We start from the raw sequence: 14,612 nt of genomic DNA on the forward strand, positions 1-14,612 counted from the left end.
TGTTCTAGTGCACCACTGTATGTCTCTGGAAGACAATGAAGTATGTTTGCAGTGGACTTGGCAGTTTACTCCTCAAACACTGCCACCTGGCATTTGCAGGTCACGTCTGTCCTTCTTCACTGCCTTGGCAGGAGCAAAACACCTCAGCTGGGTGCTTCAGGTTAGGTTAGGTGAGTTGGGTCTTACCTCACGGTGTGCCACAACTGTTCTAACTCCTGTCAGATGTTATTGCTAGGTTTGTGCAATGAAGGGATAAAGCTTGAATCACAGTACCTGCATGCTTTAAGTGTCTAGAAGAAGTATGTGAACAACAGATCGTATGTCACTCCCAAAGCTGCTCTCAAACTGCAAGTGGTCATTTTGCGTGGACTGCTTAGTTGTAGTTGCTTGTCTAAGGGACCATTGTTAGGTGTCCCTTTGTAGATGGTTATAAGAGAAATAAATATATTTTGTGAGAGTGCTGCTACTACAATGGCAGGAAGAAAACTGATTTCCCCTAGTAACTAAGGTGTAAGCCGTATGCCATCAGAGATAGGAGTAAATACTTCTATGGAAGTAATGGAAAAGTAATACGTCTGATGGTGGGAGTGAAACTATTCAGAATTTGCTACAGGATAATCTCTGTTTCTTCATCCCAACCCTAAACAGCATAACTGCAGTTAAAAATGGAAACTGGATTGATTCATTCCACTCAGTACCATACTCCCATTTTCCCACGTGAACCCTCAGGCTTTCAGGGAAGCCAAGAAACTGTGACCTGTTGGGTCAGCAGAGAAGCAGTGTCACTCCGTAGGGCACAGCACCACCAGTGACCAGGACAGCCTCAGCATGCTGCCGTCATATATCCCAAGGCTGACTAGACTCTGCCTTATATAAACCCAGAGTAAACAGAACCTGGAGAAACAATCAATTTGATAGTAAGACCTTATCAGTCCCTGCTCATTGTCAACAATGTAGATAGCAGAACACCAGACGGAGTTGTCTTGTGTGCATAGGCAGAGCCTGTGGGAAAGGTAGACGCAAAGCCATGGAGTGAAAAACTTAGGAGATGGAGCTGCCAAGAAAGCAATTGTCCATTTGTGAAGAATGATAAGCAGAAAAAGACCTTAATCAGGATGTCAGCACCCACATCAACTTAGGAGATAGAGGGCGGGGACAAACTTTGCTACAAAAGAAGGGACCTATCATTTTTCTTCAATATTTGAAAAATATTGCTAAGGAAGGATGTGGAATCTCCATTAGTGAAATGTTTTAAAAACAGCTGGACCGTTATTTCTCAGGGACAACCCAGACATCATTGATTCAGCTTTGGGATAGAAAGAGGAATTCAACGACCTGCAAGAGATCCTTCCTGCTCTACTTTTCTGTGATACACTTCCTTGAGATATAAGTGGAATAGTAATGAAGAACAGTGCTTACAGTAACACCATCATCTCTCCCTTGCAATCTCAAATATGTATTGAGAGAGAGAGAGGAAAAGATAGAGGGAAAGAAGAAAAAGAAAAAGAAAAAGAAAAAGAAAAAGAAAAAGAAAAAGAAAAAGAAAAAGAAAAAGAAAAAGAAAAAGAAAAAGAAAAAGAAAAAGAAAAAGAAAAAGAAAAAGAAAAAGAAAAAGAAAAAGAAAAAGAAAAAGAAAAAGAAAAAGAAAAAGAAAAAGAAAAAGAAAAAGAAAAAGAAAAAGAAAAAGAAAAAGAAAAAGAAAAAGAAAAAGAAAAAGAAAAAGAAAAAGAAAAAGAAAAAGAAAAAGAAAAAGAAAAAGAAAAAGAAAAAGAAAAAGAAAAAGAAAAAGAAAAAGAAAAAGAAAAAGAAAAAGAAAAAGAAAAAGAAAAAGAAAAAGAAAAAGAGAAAGAAAGAAAGAAAGACGGAGCAAGTTATTGAAAAGCATACAAGAAACTAGAAAACTGGTTAGTTCAGGATCATCCCAGAAAAGAGTAAATTACATCTTTGGCTTGAGTAGAATGAAACTTCATTTGCACTGTTATATCTGAGCTCAGCATCTGGGTCCATTCAGCTTTAAACTCATGTTTCCATATCTAGAATAAATCTAGCATACAGAACTAGGACAGTAAATACCCATAAAACACCCTGTAGAAATTGGCCTTTTACTGAAGTGGGAATATTAACTACTAAAGGACTCATAAAAAGGGCAAGTTGAATTAATTCCACTCAATCCATCTTGTCACAGAAGGGAAATAAGCAAAAGCCTTCTAAACCTTCTAATAAAAACATGAGCAAAATCAGTAAAATGTTCAAACTTTCTTTTTGAAGAGGCCTTTCACTATGTGAAGTGCTAGATCTAGCCTCACCAAAGGATAAAGAGGGGACAGAAAAATATGCTGTCATTGCTTACCAGTTCCTCACAACTGTTTTCTTTCACAGAAGTAAAAGCTTTGAACAGTATGTGGTTTTTCACTTCTAGGGGGCATTGAGTATTTTTGAGTCTGCATCTGAAGGAGTACTGTTTCGTTGGTCAAATCAGACACTGGTCATTAGATGAGCCAATAACTGCTAAGGTCCACCAGAACTCTCAAGGAGCACAGTTTTATTTGGTAGAAAGGCAAAGTCGTAACAATAGAGGTTATGCTGCTCTGCCCTACAAGAAGTGTGCCTGTGAAATGCACCTATTAAATGCAAATCACAAGAGAAAACCTGCACTGGTTCTTCTTGGTTTGGGCATTAAGAACAACTGTGTTAATAAAATCATGCTTTTATTCATGTAACCTATTATTCTTAAATGATATCTGAAATTACATCAAATTACATCCAAGCATATCTTTCGAAAGCAACAGGTGAAGTCATGAGAGTTATCTCGTACAAAATAATTCATAATTTTCCTGGCAATGTGAGAGCTATAAAAAAAATTAATCTGGCTTTTCCAGATTTGTGTTGGATCCATTGGACCCAGTAATAAAATAGCATCAAGTTTCCCTTTTTCTCCCTGATGTAACTACATGCAACTTAATATGCAAAGAAAGTTGCTCTGTTTAGTAAGTAGCTGGCATTTTATTACATGAAATTAATTTAAAGACTTGCAAGGACAACACCACATTGTATAGGGTAGTCAAAAATTAATTACAGCCTTCTTTTCAGCAACATTAAAAAACTGTACAGGCATGACTGATGATATTGTACATGTTTTATTGGTGTTTACTTCAAAAGATGTCCCAATAAGCATTAAGCTAAAAAAAACTGGCATTGGATCCTAAATGCTTTTTCCTTGTTCACATGTCATCATAACACTACTGAAGTTAACAGTGAGATGTTATTGTAGGATGCAACTGAATACCCTTCCTACTAAAATCTGTTGATACTCTTCAAGGCCAATAAACCATATAAGGGAAATTTTTTCTCTATGATAATGTAATTAAATAAGAATAACACCAAGAGAATGCAATATATTTTGTTTTCTACTCAATTCCACACATTTCTCATGGGTTTTATTCCAAGAATAAGACAGTGAGAGCATAATAAAACCATACCAGCAATGGTGATCTCTCCTTTCTGTTGCAAGTCTTGGCCTCATCAACATATCAGAATAAATAAGTAAAAATATGAATCTATCAAACTTTACTTGCTGCTCCAACTGTGTTCCCAGTGAACTCTCGTATCATCATAAGTATTACAAGCATCAAGGAGGAAAATTTTATAATCTAATTATAAAGAGTCAGTAACATGTCTTAAAATTAATCATTCATTCTTGATCTCTAATATTACCTTTCAGTTACAAAAGCCTAATCCAATTTTACTGAAGTAATACAAGGTCTTCCATTAATATAGAAGGCTGTCACTTCATAAGATACCATCAGTGCCTCTATAATAAATGTGCTTAGCTCTTGGTCTTAGCAGGAATCCAGCTCAGAAATCCAGCTCAGTATGCTCAAAGCAACAGTTAGCTCTCTAGTAAAATCTATAGAAGAAATTATGGGAAAGTACCAAGCATCTCCTGAAATTTAAAGCTGTGAGTACAACAGAACTAGAGAAATCTCACTTAATGGAGCAAAAATTTAGATTTTATATTTAAGAAAATAGTTGATCACGGTGGAACAAAGACACAACTGACAAAAAGAGTTATCACCTGGGAAAAAGGGAAATTCCAGTAGATGTCTGTACAACCTCTCACACAAACCGTGCTTTTACTCACAAGGAGGGGTGTCCAGATAGTCCCAAATAAGTCACTATCTACATGAATGGGAGCTATGGCTGACGACCTGAGTTTGCAGAGCTTTAAGATTTTTTAAATATTCCAAAGGCTTTGGTACACTTTATTTTCCAAGGATAGGTAATGTTTCAGGTTTGTGTTTTCTTTAACAGAGAAAAATCTCTGGGGAGACCTTTCTTCCCAAACTTATTATTTTGGACATATTATATCAAAGGATATTTGACATGAATTGTTCCTTCCCTCTCCTCTACAGACCCAATGAGGAAAAATAAGTTGAGAAACTTCTATAGACTATATCTTAAACATTGACCACAAGGGAAGGATATCATTGGGTAACTTCCCAAAGCAATGTATGTATGACAGGTGCGAGTAACTTACTGGGAAAAGATCTAAATTATGAGAGAAAATCTTAGAACTCTGTAAATTAAGACTGCAACAAGATAGAACCCAGTGAAAATTGAGCTACAAATTTTCAAGTTCCAGCTTGAAACTTAAGTTCCAGTTCCATCCAGATATGATCAAACTACTTCCAGGACTGTAGAGTTCTAGCTGACAGATTAATAAAGGAACCAGATCTTTTCAGATTAAGTTGTTTACTTCATTTGATTATCATAAATTACATTCAGAAAATAATAACACTGTCACTGTTAAAAAAACTCAGTCCGGCAGACAATTGCTTTTTGGGACAGCACATACCTATCTACTTTCCTAGGTCAGGGCCATACTGACTAAATACTGGAGAAAATTCTGCTTAAAACCATTTCAGCACAAGCATAGGAACAAAGTACATGTGGAACCAGTTAAATCTGGGGCTAATGTTGCTTAGACATATACTACTTTAAAATCAGACTTTCAAGATGGCTGCCATGGATAACATTGCATGTAGTTAGAGGGAAAAGCTGTGCACTTAGTTTTCTTCATTCTCTTGGTGCTGAAAAACAAAGAGTGAAAAAAGAAGAAGAAAAGAGAGAGAGAGACTGGACAAGATGCAGCTGTATTTATTCTTATCTTTCTTAATCCCTATTCCAGTAATCACACCAGCTGGATGCTCAGAATCTGAATCCAAGAGACCTGATAGTCTTAAACATGATAGTAAAAAAGAAGAGTCTTCATGAATAAAGCGAACATCCAGAGGGGTAACGTGTAGGCTCAGATAAGCATGAATTGTGTTGTGCAAATACATGACGAGGAGAAAAGGGACTGAGGATGCTAAGGCACTGAGACATCTGTGATTTCTGTTTTAATCAATTGGCTTCCTCTCTTCTGTTGCAGTTTCAAAAAAGCAGCCATTGGTTAAGCTGGTTAAACAGAGGAACAATATTCCATGAATTTTGCAAAAAGAATATGATTATTCAAACCATGTCCCCAGTACAGGTGTGCAGCTTGCATTTTCATTCTGCACCTCACCAAGAGAAAAAAATAAATGTCAAAGAATAGAAACAACTCATTTTCTGAACTTTATTTATATGCAAGGTGGTTTAGGAGAATGAGTGGAGATGAGACAACAGAAAGCACAGAAAGCAAATCCCAGTACCAATTACTGCTTTACACATTTTGGAAAGGGAAAGTATTGATGATATTTTGCCTTAATTGCACTCTGCAATAGAATAGGAATAATTCCTACGCCTCTACTTCACTGGGCTACTTATAGAATTAAATTGTAAAGGCATAACAAGGCCTGGCCATAATTTCTAGAGCAAGGAGTCAGTGTGAGTTGCCTTCAGCTCAGCTTTCCATGTGCCCGAAGAGCCCTTGTACTCCAGGAGTTTCCAGAAACTCCCTGTCATGGACTCTCTGGTCTCAGTTCAAGGTTGCTGTTGAGGTCAAGAGATGCAGGCTACCCTATTCTTTACGATTTCAAATTTGCTGTTCACCATACAGGACTATACCACATGGCCCCAGAAGACATCAAGCCACAGAGCAAGAACGCCCCTGGGGTGTGCAGCAGCAATGCACCACCAGCCCAGCCTGAAAATTGCACTCAGTCCCTTGATTTTCTGTTGGACACTTGCACTGCACAATGAGCTGAGCTGCATCCTTAGCTAATGTCTTTTCTGAAGGTAGACTCATTGATTTCAAGCACGAATTTTCAAGGGAACCAGATGCTATGCATGTGGGAGCAAATGTCCAGTCCTAGATAAGTAGTATGCATGGTCCTCAGAGTGGGATATTTGTCTTCTGGTGTTTAATTTCAGAGTGTACATCTGTGATTAATGACAAATGTGTTCTTTATTTTAAAGTCTCAACTATAATATTTGGGATTCAGTAGATGTTTGCAGGACATTATCTGAAACTGATTCTGGGTTGCACTTATTGCTGAAACTTTACATTTCTTCTGAAACTATAATGGACTTCACCTGTAAATATCTCCAGAATATAATTACGACCATCTGGTAGAGGGAATTGATTTTGGAAACACTTTTGCTGGAAAGGAAGCCAAATTTACTCTTGGGAGTGGGGTCTCTAATAATGTTTCCTTTTCCTCTGAAATAATAGTATAAAGTAAAACCATTCTGGGAAGCATCAACAAAATCTTAATTTGATGTAAAAGGGCTGAAAAGCCAAAGCTAGAAGGAGAACCATGGGACAAAAAAGTGTTTACACAGATGCTGGATTTTCTCCAAAAACTATGAAAATAGTGCTAAATCCTCCCAGGGCTGAACAATGGGACTGAAATGAGGCATCAAAGAATAATCAATGTATGTTAACTTGCTCCCACCCACTATCACACTGTGTGGGATTTTTGTCCCCTACAAGCACAAATAATCAACATAGTGCAAAGGATTTCTAATCCATTCATGGTGTTAGCACACAGCCAGGCAGGGAAGGAGTCACCAACAAAGGTTTGATTGGAGCTGGTCCGCATTACTGCTTTTATTTTTGTAAAACAGTTTTAAGTAGAATACAAGCCCTTTATAAGGCAGTTCCTTCATAGAAATTAGTTTAATGCAGGAAATTTTTGTGAAAATTCTGCAGGTATCTGAGCTGGAGACTGATCCTCTGACAACTAGCTCAGGCATGGACTGACACCCCAGGCTGAGCTGAAATGGGGCTCCTGGGCTCATGGGCAGGGGTCAGGGGAAGCCCCGTGGTCAAGGCCCCTTGGGGCCCTGAAAAACACAGGGCACTTATTTTCAGCATCTGACTTTAATAAAAGTTACCTTGAATGGACTGCTTTATGAACAACAGTATATATTGGACATAATATTATATAAAAGTAGATAAGGTTGATTATTGTTTATACTCACTAGAATGAACAATACTAGATTTTTAGGTTCTAACCTGAAAAAAAAAAGAGTGTTTATTCAGTGATTCATTTTCTTTTTGGATGTTTGAGTCTCACAGTTAATATTGCTCAAGCAGCCACTGGCAGAGCAAAACTATCTTCCTACACTTGACCTCCACACTCGGAGAAATAATCATTGCCTTTTTTTAGGAGAGCTGACAGCTGACAGTGGGACCATAACCTCAGAAAACAGAGAGATTTCCCATCATTGACTTTGTTTTTTAAAAAACTTTGATCTGAAGTGCATGTGTGAGGTAGGGAGGGGAGAGGAAGAGGAAAGGCCAGTATTAATTGCAGAGATTGCAGGCAGAGTAGGATAACAATTTTGAAATAAATCATATAACCAAACCATAACAGGAAAATCTTTGATAGTCTGAGCATTGTATAGAGCCAGTATGCTCTCCCCAAAGCACAGTGCTGTTTTATTAGTGTTCTTGGAGAGCTCAGACAAGAGGTTTCCCTAATGTGGTAGAATATCAGATCTAAATTGCTAAACAACTTCATTTTCTACTCCTTTACCCCAGTTCCCCACCAGAAAACCCGCACCCAACCCCCCCTCAAAACCCACCCACTCAAACAAAAAACAAACAAAACCACAAAAGCCCCTTCTATGGAAACAGCAGAACTACATCAATTTGAGAAGACAGTGAGATATAAAGATTTAAATTGGACGCTGCTCATGACTTTAAATGAACGTGTCTTGGAGTGGATATGGAAACTGCTTCTCTTTGAGCAAGTTTTACTTCCAGCTTCAGTTTGCTGAATGTGTTTCTTTTACCCCTCCAAAATATTTTCAAAAACATGCACTAAAACGTCACAACAGAACTTGTCTCCTTATTTCATAATTCTGTAGCATTGTAAAGCAGTCCTGGATGGATAATGCATAATTTCTTCTTTTTCAGTTGTTCTCAGAAGTCTTATTTTCTGCCATCTTATGTGATATAGTGAACTACAGAGAGTTATTCAAATCTCAGGACAATTGGTTATTTCACACTGATGAGAACGTGGTGTATACACACTTCATGAAGAGTAAAACTTTTGGTTTGTATAATAACAAATAGAAGGATTTTGGAAATGAATTATATTTTCAAGTCTTGAGCATTATAAATCTTGGCTTGCAGTGCTACAAAACAATGGTCGTCTTAAGTATATGGTCTTATCTAACACAAACAGGTTGTACATATGGTAGTTCCAGGTCACAGTACACTTACATTGAAGTTATCAGCAACATAGGCTGAAGCGAACATCAAAATAAAGCAAATAAATACGTAAGCCTAAGTAGTTCTGGAGAATTAACTCTAAAGAATTCCAGTTTCCTGTTGATCTGCATCTTACCATTGGTCAACTTTTGTGTTTAAGATAACTTCTTATGTGTGCCAAGAGGGCTTATAATGTTTTTCTTCCATTTAATGTCAAACAAAGTGTCACTTCCATGTGCAGTCTTTCCATCACCAAGGCACTTTAATGGTCTGTCTCCTTCATCAGGCCACCTATTTTCATGACGTTTGTGGGAGAATAATTATCCTTGGGACCTCTAGCCTCTACTTCACATGTGGCTGAAATCAGAGAGCACGCACACACAAACAGACTTTATAAGCCTTGTTTCCAAAGGAAATCGCTCTAAAAAGATACTCTTCTGCCTTTTGTTTTACAAGAAGTGATCTCATTGTAATCAAAACGGATGTCCTATAAAAGACATTGGAATCTTTTTCCATTCAAATGAAGATAAACAATTAGCACTACCCAGTCTCAGAAGAGTAAACAAGCAGTGGTAAGTGATAGACCAGTGACCCCAAAGGCAGCATAATGTCCCGCTTAAAGAGTAGTGTTGTTTCTTTTGGAAGGGAGGCAGGATTTGTACATCATGCCATGGATTGCTGCACCCATTCTCCTGCTACTATTTAGTATATTTCTGATCATAAACTTACCAGGTTCCTCATCAGATCAGTTTGTTTTCTGTTTCTGTTGTTTCTATGGGGAGATTCCTTCCCCTAAAACCAAAAAAATCTGTTTCTAATGTCCCATATAAGAATATGGCACAGATCTTCAGGGTTCACGTTAAAGTCAGGAAAAATACTAAATGAAGGCAATATGAAGACTGGCCAACTCAAGAAGGAGACATTAGGGGACCAGGAAAAATATTTACTTTTAAGCAGATCATGAAAAAATAAAATTGCAGGAAATATGCTCCAGCTATAAATTCTTTCAGATGACATAGGTAAAGGGGATGATTCATAAATAGTCAGGAAATTATGAAAAGGATAAATGGTCCAAAATTATGGGAAAAGTAATTTTCCATGGTTGGTACGATGAACACAAAAGAACAGACTTTTCTGTTATTAGCATAAGCTCAGTAATACGATACATGCACTGAGCAGCTAAAATATCAGTAGGGTTGAAGTAGCAATGGATTCTGCAACAACTGATGCTGCAAACTGGAAGCGTGCGATTGCATGATCCCCCAGGCTTCTGAACCTGATAGAAATCTCCCCATCACCAAACAGTTTCACTTTTAGGACATGTTTGACTGGTGTGACAGAAATTCACCTAAACCTTTTTAATTTTTTCTGATCCGACATCTCTTTGGAAGAATAGTAGCATCATAGGCTTAGTTTCCCAACCAGTGTAACAGTAATACTCAAGACACTGATGTTTCTGATTATTTATTATGGCACTTTAAAGCATATAAACTCCATTGCTAGGTGTTTCAAGCTAGTTTAAAAACAAATAAAATAAAATGAGGCTTTAAGTTTTAGGCAGTATTTCAGTAGATTTTGGTTAAGAATTTTTAGAATGTTACTAGCCAGGAAATAAGAATTTTTCTAGGAAAACAAAGAGTCTTCTCAAAATAAGGCTTCCTTTCAGTAAAGCATGTATGTGTTCGCTTAAGTTTATCATGTCCGTTGGCTCACCAGCATATATTTTTTCAGCTAAGAATTTTGTGGTTTTGAAACGTGAAAAAACGAACTAACCCCTCAAAATACATTCCTCTACTTAAAAACCAAAGCAGCTTATCTCTTTTTTATACCTACCAATTCTATTTACTTTGTAATATGCAAGTTAGAAACAACTCTAGAGCCTGAACTCTGAATGATTTTTCTATTTCAGATTTTACTTCCTTAGCAATTAAGGATGCTGGTCTAAATTCAGCTTGCTATTAACTGTTCGTTGTCATATATTGCATTATCTTGAACTGAAGGCAGTTTGTGGTAGAGCCTAAAACCAAACTGAGTTTTTATAAAACCTCACTTTAAAATTCCACTATAGTAACAACATTTCCACTTCATATATTTGACAATTTTATTTAATAGCCTCGTAAGTTCAGAATAGTTACATAATAGTTACACCACGGCTTTTAAAAAGGATTGCACTCAGCTACTCAGTCCATTGAAATACTAGAAAACAGGGAAAAGGAAAATATGGAGTGTAAAGGAGCTCTGTCCACTGAACTGAGTTGTTTGTAGCAAGTTCCTACTGAACGTGAAGATGTCCTCATGCTTTCTGGTAGACTCTAATACACTTGATACCATTCATGTCACATTCCTAGAAGACAAAGAGATGGATTTATTAATTTGCCTCAGTACAGGCTATAAGGAAAAAGATCTTTTGCTTTTCAGGCTACCGGCCAGCAGCACTCAGGGATCAGAAAGCGAGACTGAACTCACCACCACCAATTGTCCATCCACTAGTTTCCGTGTTATAATGGTCTTCTTGCCATCCCATTCTGCTCCTGAATCAATGACCCATCATCTTTTAAGCTGACAAGGGTCTGAAAGAAGAACCCGAACATCAGTATTTTACGTACGACGTTTGGTGGAGACTGAGGCTTTCCAACACCTTATTCCAAACAAAAAGTTCCCACCCCAGCTCACTCAACAGTAATTTTGCCACTGACGTCTACAAAGCCAGGATATTATCTTAAACATTTTATTGATCCTCTTCTTACAGTAGCTCGCTGCTTGTTCACTCACTGCTCTGACACATTCCTGCATCAGGCAGACCTTTGACAGCATGCACAATTTCAATTAACAAGAGCAGACGATGTTCTCTGTTCATCTCTTTGTACATGGGCTTTGAGCTTTTGTGTAACATTTATCTGATCTTGCAATAATAGATGAATCGCAAGCGTGTGGCTGGAGGGGGGGGAGGGGCTACACAGAGAGCACTCACACAAAGAAGTGAGAGACATATTTGAGGGCTTCTTTGTGTTTAACCTCCTTTTGGATGAATATTCTCCCTACTTGGTGCAGGGCGAGGCTCTTTGCCTTCTGAAACTGGAGATTAAGGACTGTGATTCACATGTATGCCTTGTGTGTCTGTTATCCCACTGCACACTGAACCAGGCTCTCTTGTTACGCAAATATGAGACTGAGCGGAAAGGTTAACCCTAGGGCTGAATTGCCTCTGATTAAACATCAATGGGATTTTTTTCCACAGGCTTCAAATGAAGTGGCATTTGGCTTTAACATGGATTTAGAGGTCTGTTAGTTTTACTAACACAATGCTTCTGCTACAAATTGAAAACAAAATACACAAGACATTATTGGTTTCAGCATTTTTCCCTCTTTGGAAGTTGCTTAATCCAGGAAAAAAAATTTATTTCAATGAGACTTACAGCTGTTCATCAAATAAAGCATTGTTAGTATGGATGTCAAAACTGATTTTTAAATAGCGTCTCCATCTGTGAAACACCCAAAGAATTGTGTTTTTCCAGTAGAAAGACTGGTATACTCACCTGAGTTTTCCTGCCATCTAAGGTATTTTCCTCAAATTTCTCACCAAGCTTGAAGCTGAACTGTGAAGTTTTGAAGGTGCTTTCTGTTTTTACGGTGATTGTGTCCCCATCCTTAATAATGTAAACATCTGGTTTGGCCATGCTTCCCATTTTTCTCATGGCCATACCCACACCTGCAAGGCAAGAGGCACAGAGTATCACAAAGTCAGTTAAACACTAAGGCTTAGGGCCACACAAGAATTAAAATACCTAATTCCCATTTAATTAGGCCCTTAAGTACACTTGAGAATCAAAGCTCAAGAGCCACAAAGAAAGAGGATGTTTTAAATTATCCACTGATGAAGAGGGAAAAAAGCTTATTTGAAGGGTTATTCTTCCTCAGGGAGCTAAAATTAAATCTATTTTGCCTTCTGGAGGACTCACAGATGTCCCAAAACTCAGCATTGAATTTTTACAAACAGAAATAAACAATAAACAGGAAAACAAGCACAAAAGCTTAAACTAATATAAAATTATTCCCTTCAAGTTCTGAACACTTCAAAAATTCTACAGATGATTTTTAACTGACAGATTAATCCACCTGCATATTTATTTCAACTTACTCAAGAAAGACTCTTCCATCACTCTGTACACAACTGCAAACATGCAATTTTTAATCTAAGTTCATCTTCTACATCCTGTATCCAAAGTACGGACTTGTGAATTAGAAAACCACTACCATGCAAAACAGTGCTTACACACACGCAAAAAAAAAGGACCGTGAGAGAAATGAGCTTTGCGAATGACTGAAAATTCATCATCGGGAGATAGCAGCCCTCAAAACTCTTCAGCAAAAAAGATTCACCCTGCCTCAGCCCCTGCGTGCACTGTCTGAGTGGTTTGCTTGAGTTTTTTTGATCTGAAGGATGAAGATACGAATAAGAGGGTAGTCAGGCAACGAACATGAATCCATCAAACTGGAAAGTGCAGATCTGAACCAAGAATTGATAAGCAACCAGATGGAGCAGAAAGTGCCACCAAGTCAGTGGGTGTCCGGGCTCTGCAGCTGGTGTAGTTAGAAAATGTTGTCGTGTCACAGCACAGCACTCCCCTGGGGTGTACAGGATACTTGGGTGAGGGCTGAATCCACAAAGCAAAGATTACAGTTTCCTTGGGAGGTGGAAATAACAAAGTACTTCCCAGCCACTGCTTCTCCAGACTCAGCTGAGATTCCAGGACTGAGCCTTAAGCTTGAGACTGCAGAGAAAAAAACAGTCCTCCTCAGTCCAGCTTTTCTGACCAGAATTGGAAATTATTGTGGTGGTGACCCCCCCCCGCCCCACCCACCCTTTTGCTGTCGTCCAGAATAATCAGTGAGTTATCTGATCAGCCAGGCCTTGGAATCCAACTAAACAGAGATGAGCCGCGTATGTTTTCCATATGGCAAGGAGCGAAATTCAAACTTCTTCATCCTCGAATGTTCTTTTATACTGACTGAGCAGAATCTGCAGAGTCTCATTTATGGTGCATCAGTAGGATCAAAGGCAGAGAGTTTCCTAAGTAGTCAGCAAGGGTGAGATCCAATAAAGGACTGGCTTCTAAAGTGTGACTTGGAGTAAATTTGATTGCCTAAATTGCAATTGTAAAAAGGAAAAGTGACTGGTTTAAGATTGTGATCTAAAAACAAACAAACAACATTCAGTTGCTACCTACACATGGGAGGTGCTCTGCAGTTGCAGCACTTAATTTCTGCTTTGAAGTTGCAATTTGGCACATGCCTAGCCCTGGCTGCTAGACGTGAGCACCGTGGCATCCTAATCCATGGCTGAACCTAGCTGAGCTTAACTCTTGAATTTCCTCCACCGAAGTCTCCCAAAGGGCTCAGTCCAGAAGGCTTTCTCACATCATAGCTATGACATATTGACAGGCCTCTCACAAGGTGCAATTACAGCCACCACTGTCTGCGGAGTGTAAATGCAGTGATGTCTTTTGTATTTTACACGAAGAGTGCAAGACCTACATTCCTTCCTTTCCTCCCTCCAAAGACATTCAAGGCCACACCCTCCACCTCTTGAGAAAGTATCCTAGCTTTCAGCAGTGAATAAATTGCAGAAAATAATAGCTCCTGGGCTACAAAGATGCTGCAAGGTGTCTATCACCTGTTGGCCAGGATGCTCACAGGGAGGTGGTAAATCTGAACTTGCAGAGGAAGGTACTGGTGCTAGGTCTGTTCTTGATTCAGTAACTTCACGTTGCAAAATGTACAGCAACCTGGAAGCGGGGATAAGAAGCCAGGACTATCCCCCTGATATAAGGGTGCTACCCACAGAAGAATACAAACAGCCTCTGGCAGTGCAGCCAGCTGTCGGTTACCCATAGGCAGTTGATCCAGTTTGGCTTTCTCGTCAGGAGACACCCAAAGTGACTTCACGGCAAGGCAGCCCTGGCTCCGC

At 38.6% G+C, this 14,612-nt stretch overlaps 1 protein-coding gene across 1 annotated transcript in view; it reads right to left on the reverse strand.

The window, feature by feature from the left end:
* Positions 1-10,092: 10,092 nt before the first annotated feature.
* FABP5 (fatty acid binding protein 5 (psoriasis-associated)) overlaps positions 10,093-14,612 on the reverse strand; it is a 12,473-nt gene continuing 7,953 nt past the window's right edge. Inside the window, 4 exon segments of the mRNA XM_009335061.1 lie at positions 10,093-10,988; positions 11,111-11,172; positions 11,175-11,214; positions 12,181-12,396. Coding sequence (XP_009333336.1) covers positions 10,938-10,988; positions 11,111-11,172; positions 11,175-11,214; positions 12,181-12,396 — 369 coding nt within the window. The 3' untranslated portion in view covers positions 10,093-10,937.

The sequence above is a fragment of the Pygoscelis adeliae genome, unplaced genomic scaffold (assembly GCF_000699105.1).
Source record: "Pygoscelis adeliae isolate BGI_AS28 unplaced genomic scaffold, ASM69910v1 Scaffold101, whole genome shotgun sequence".
In the NCBI taxonomy this organism is placed as follows: Eukaryota; Metazoa; Chordata; class Aves; order Sphenisciformes; family Spheniscidae; genus Pygoscelis; species Pygoscelis adeliae.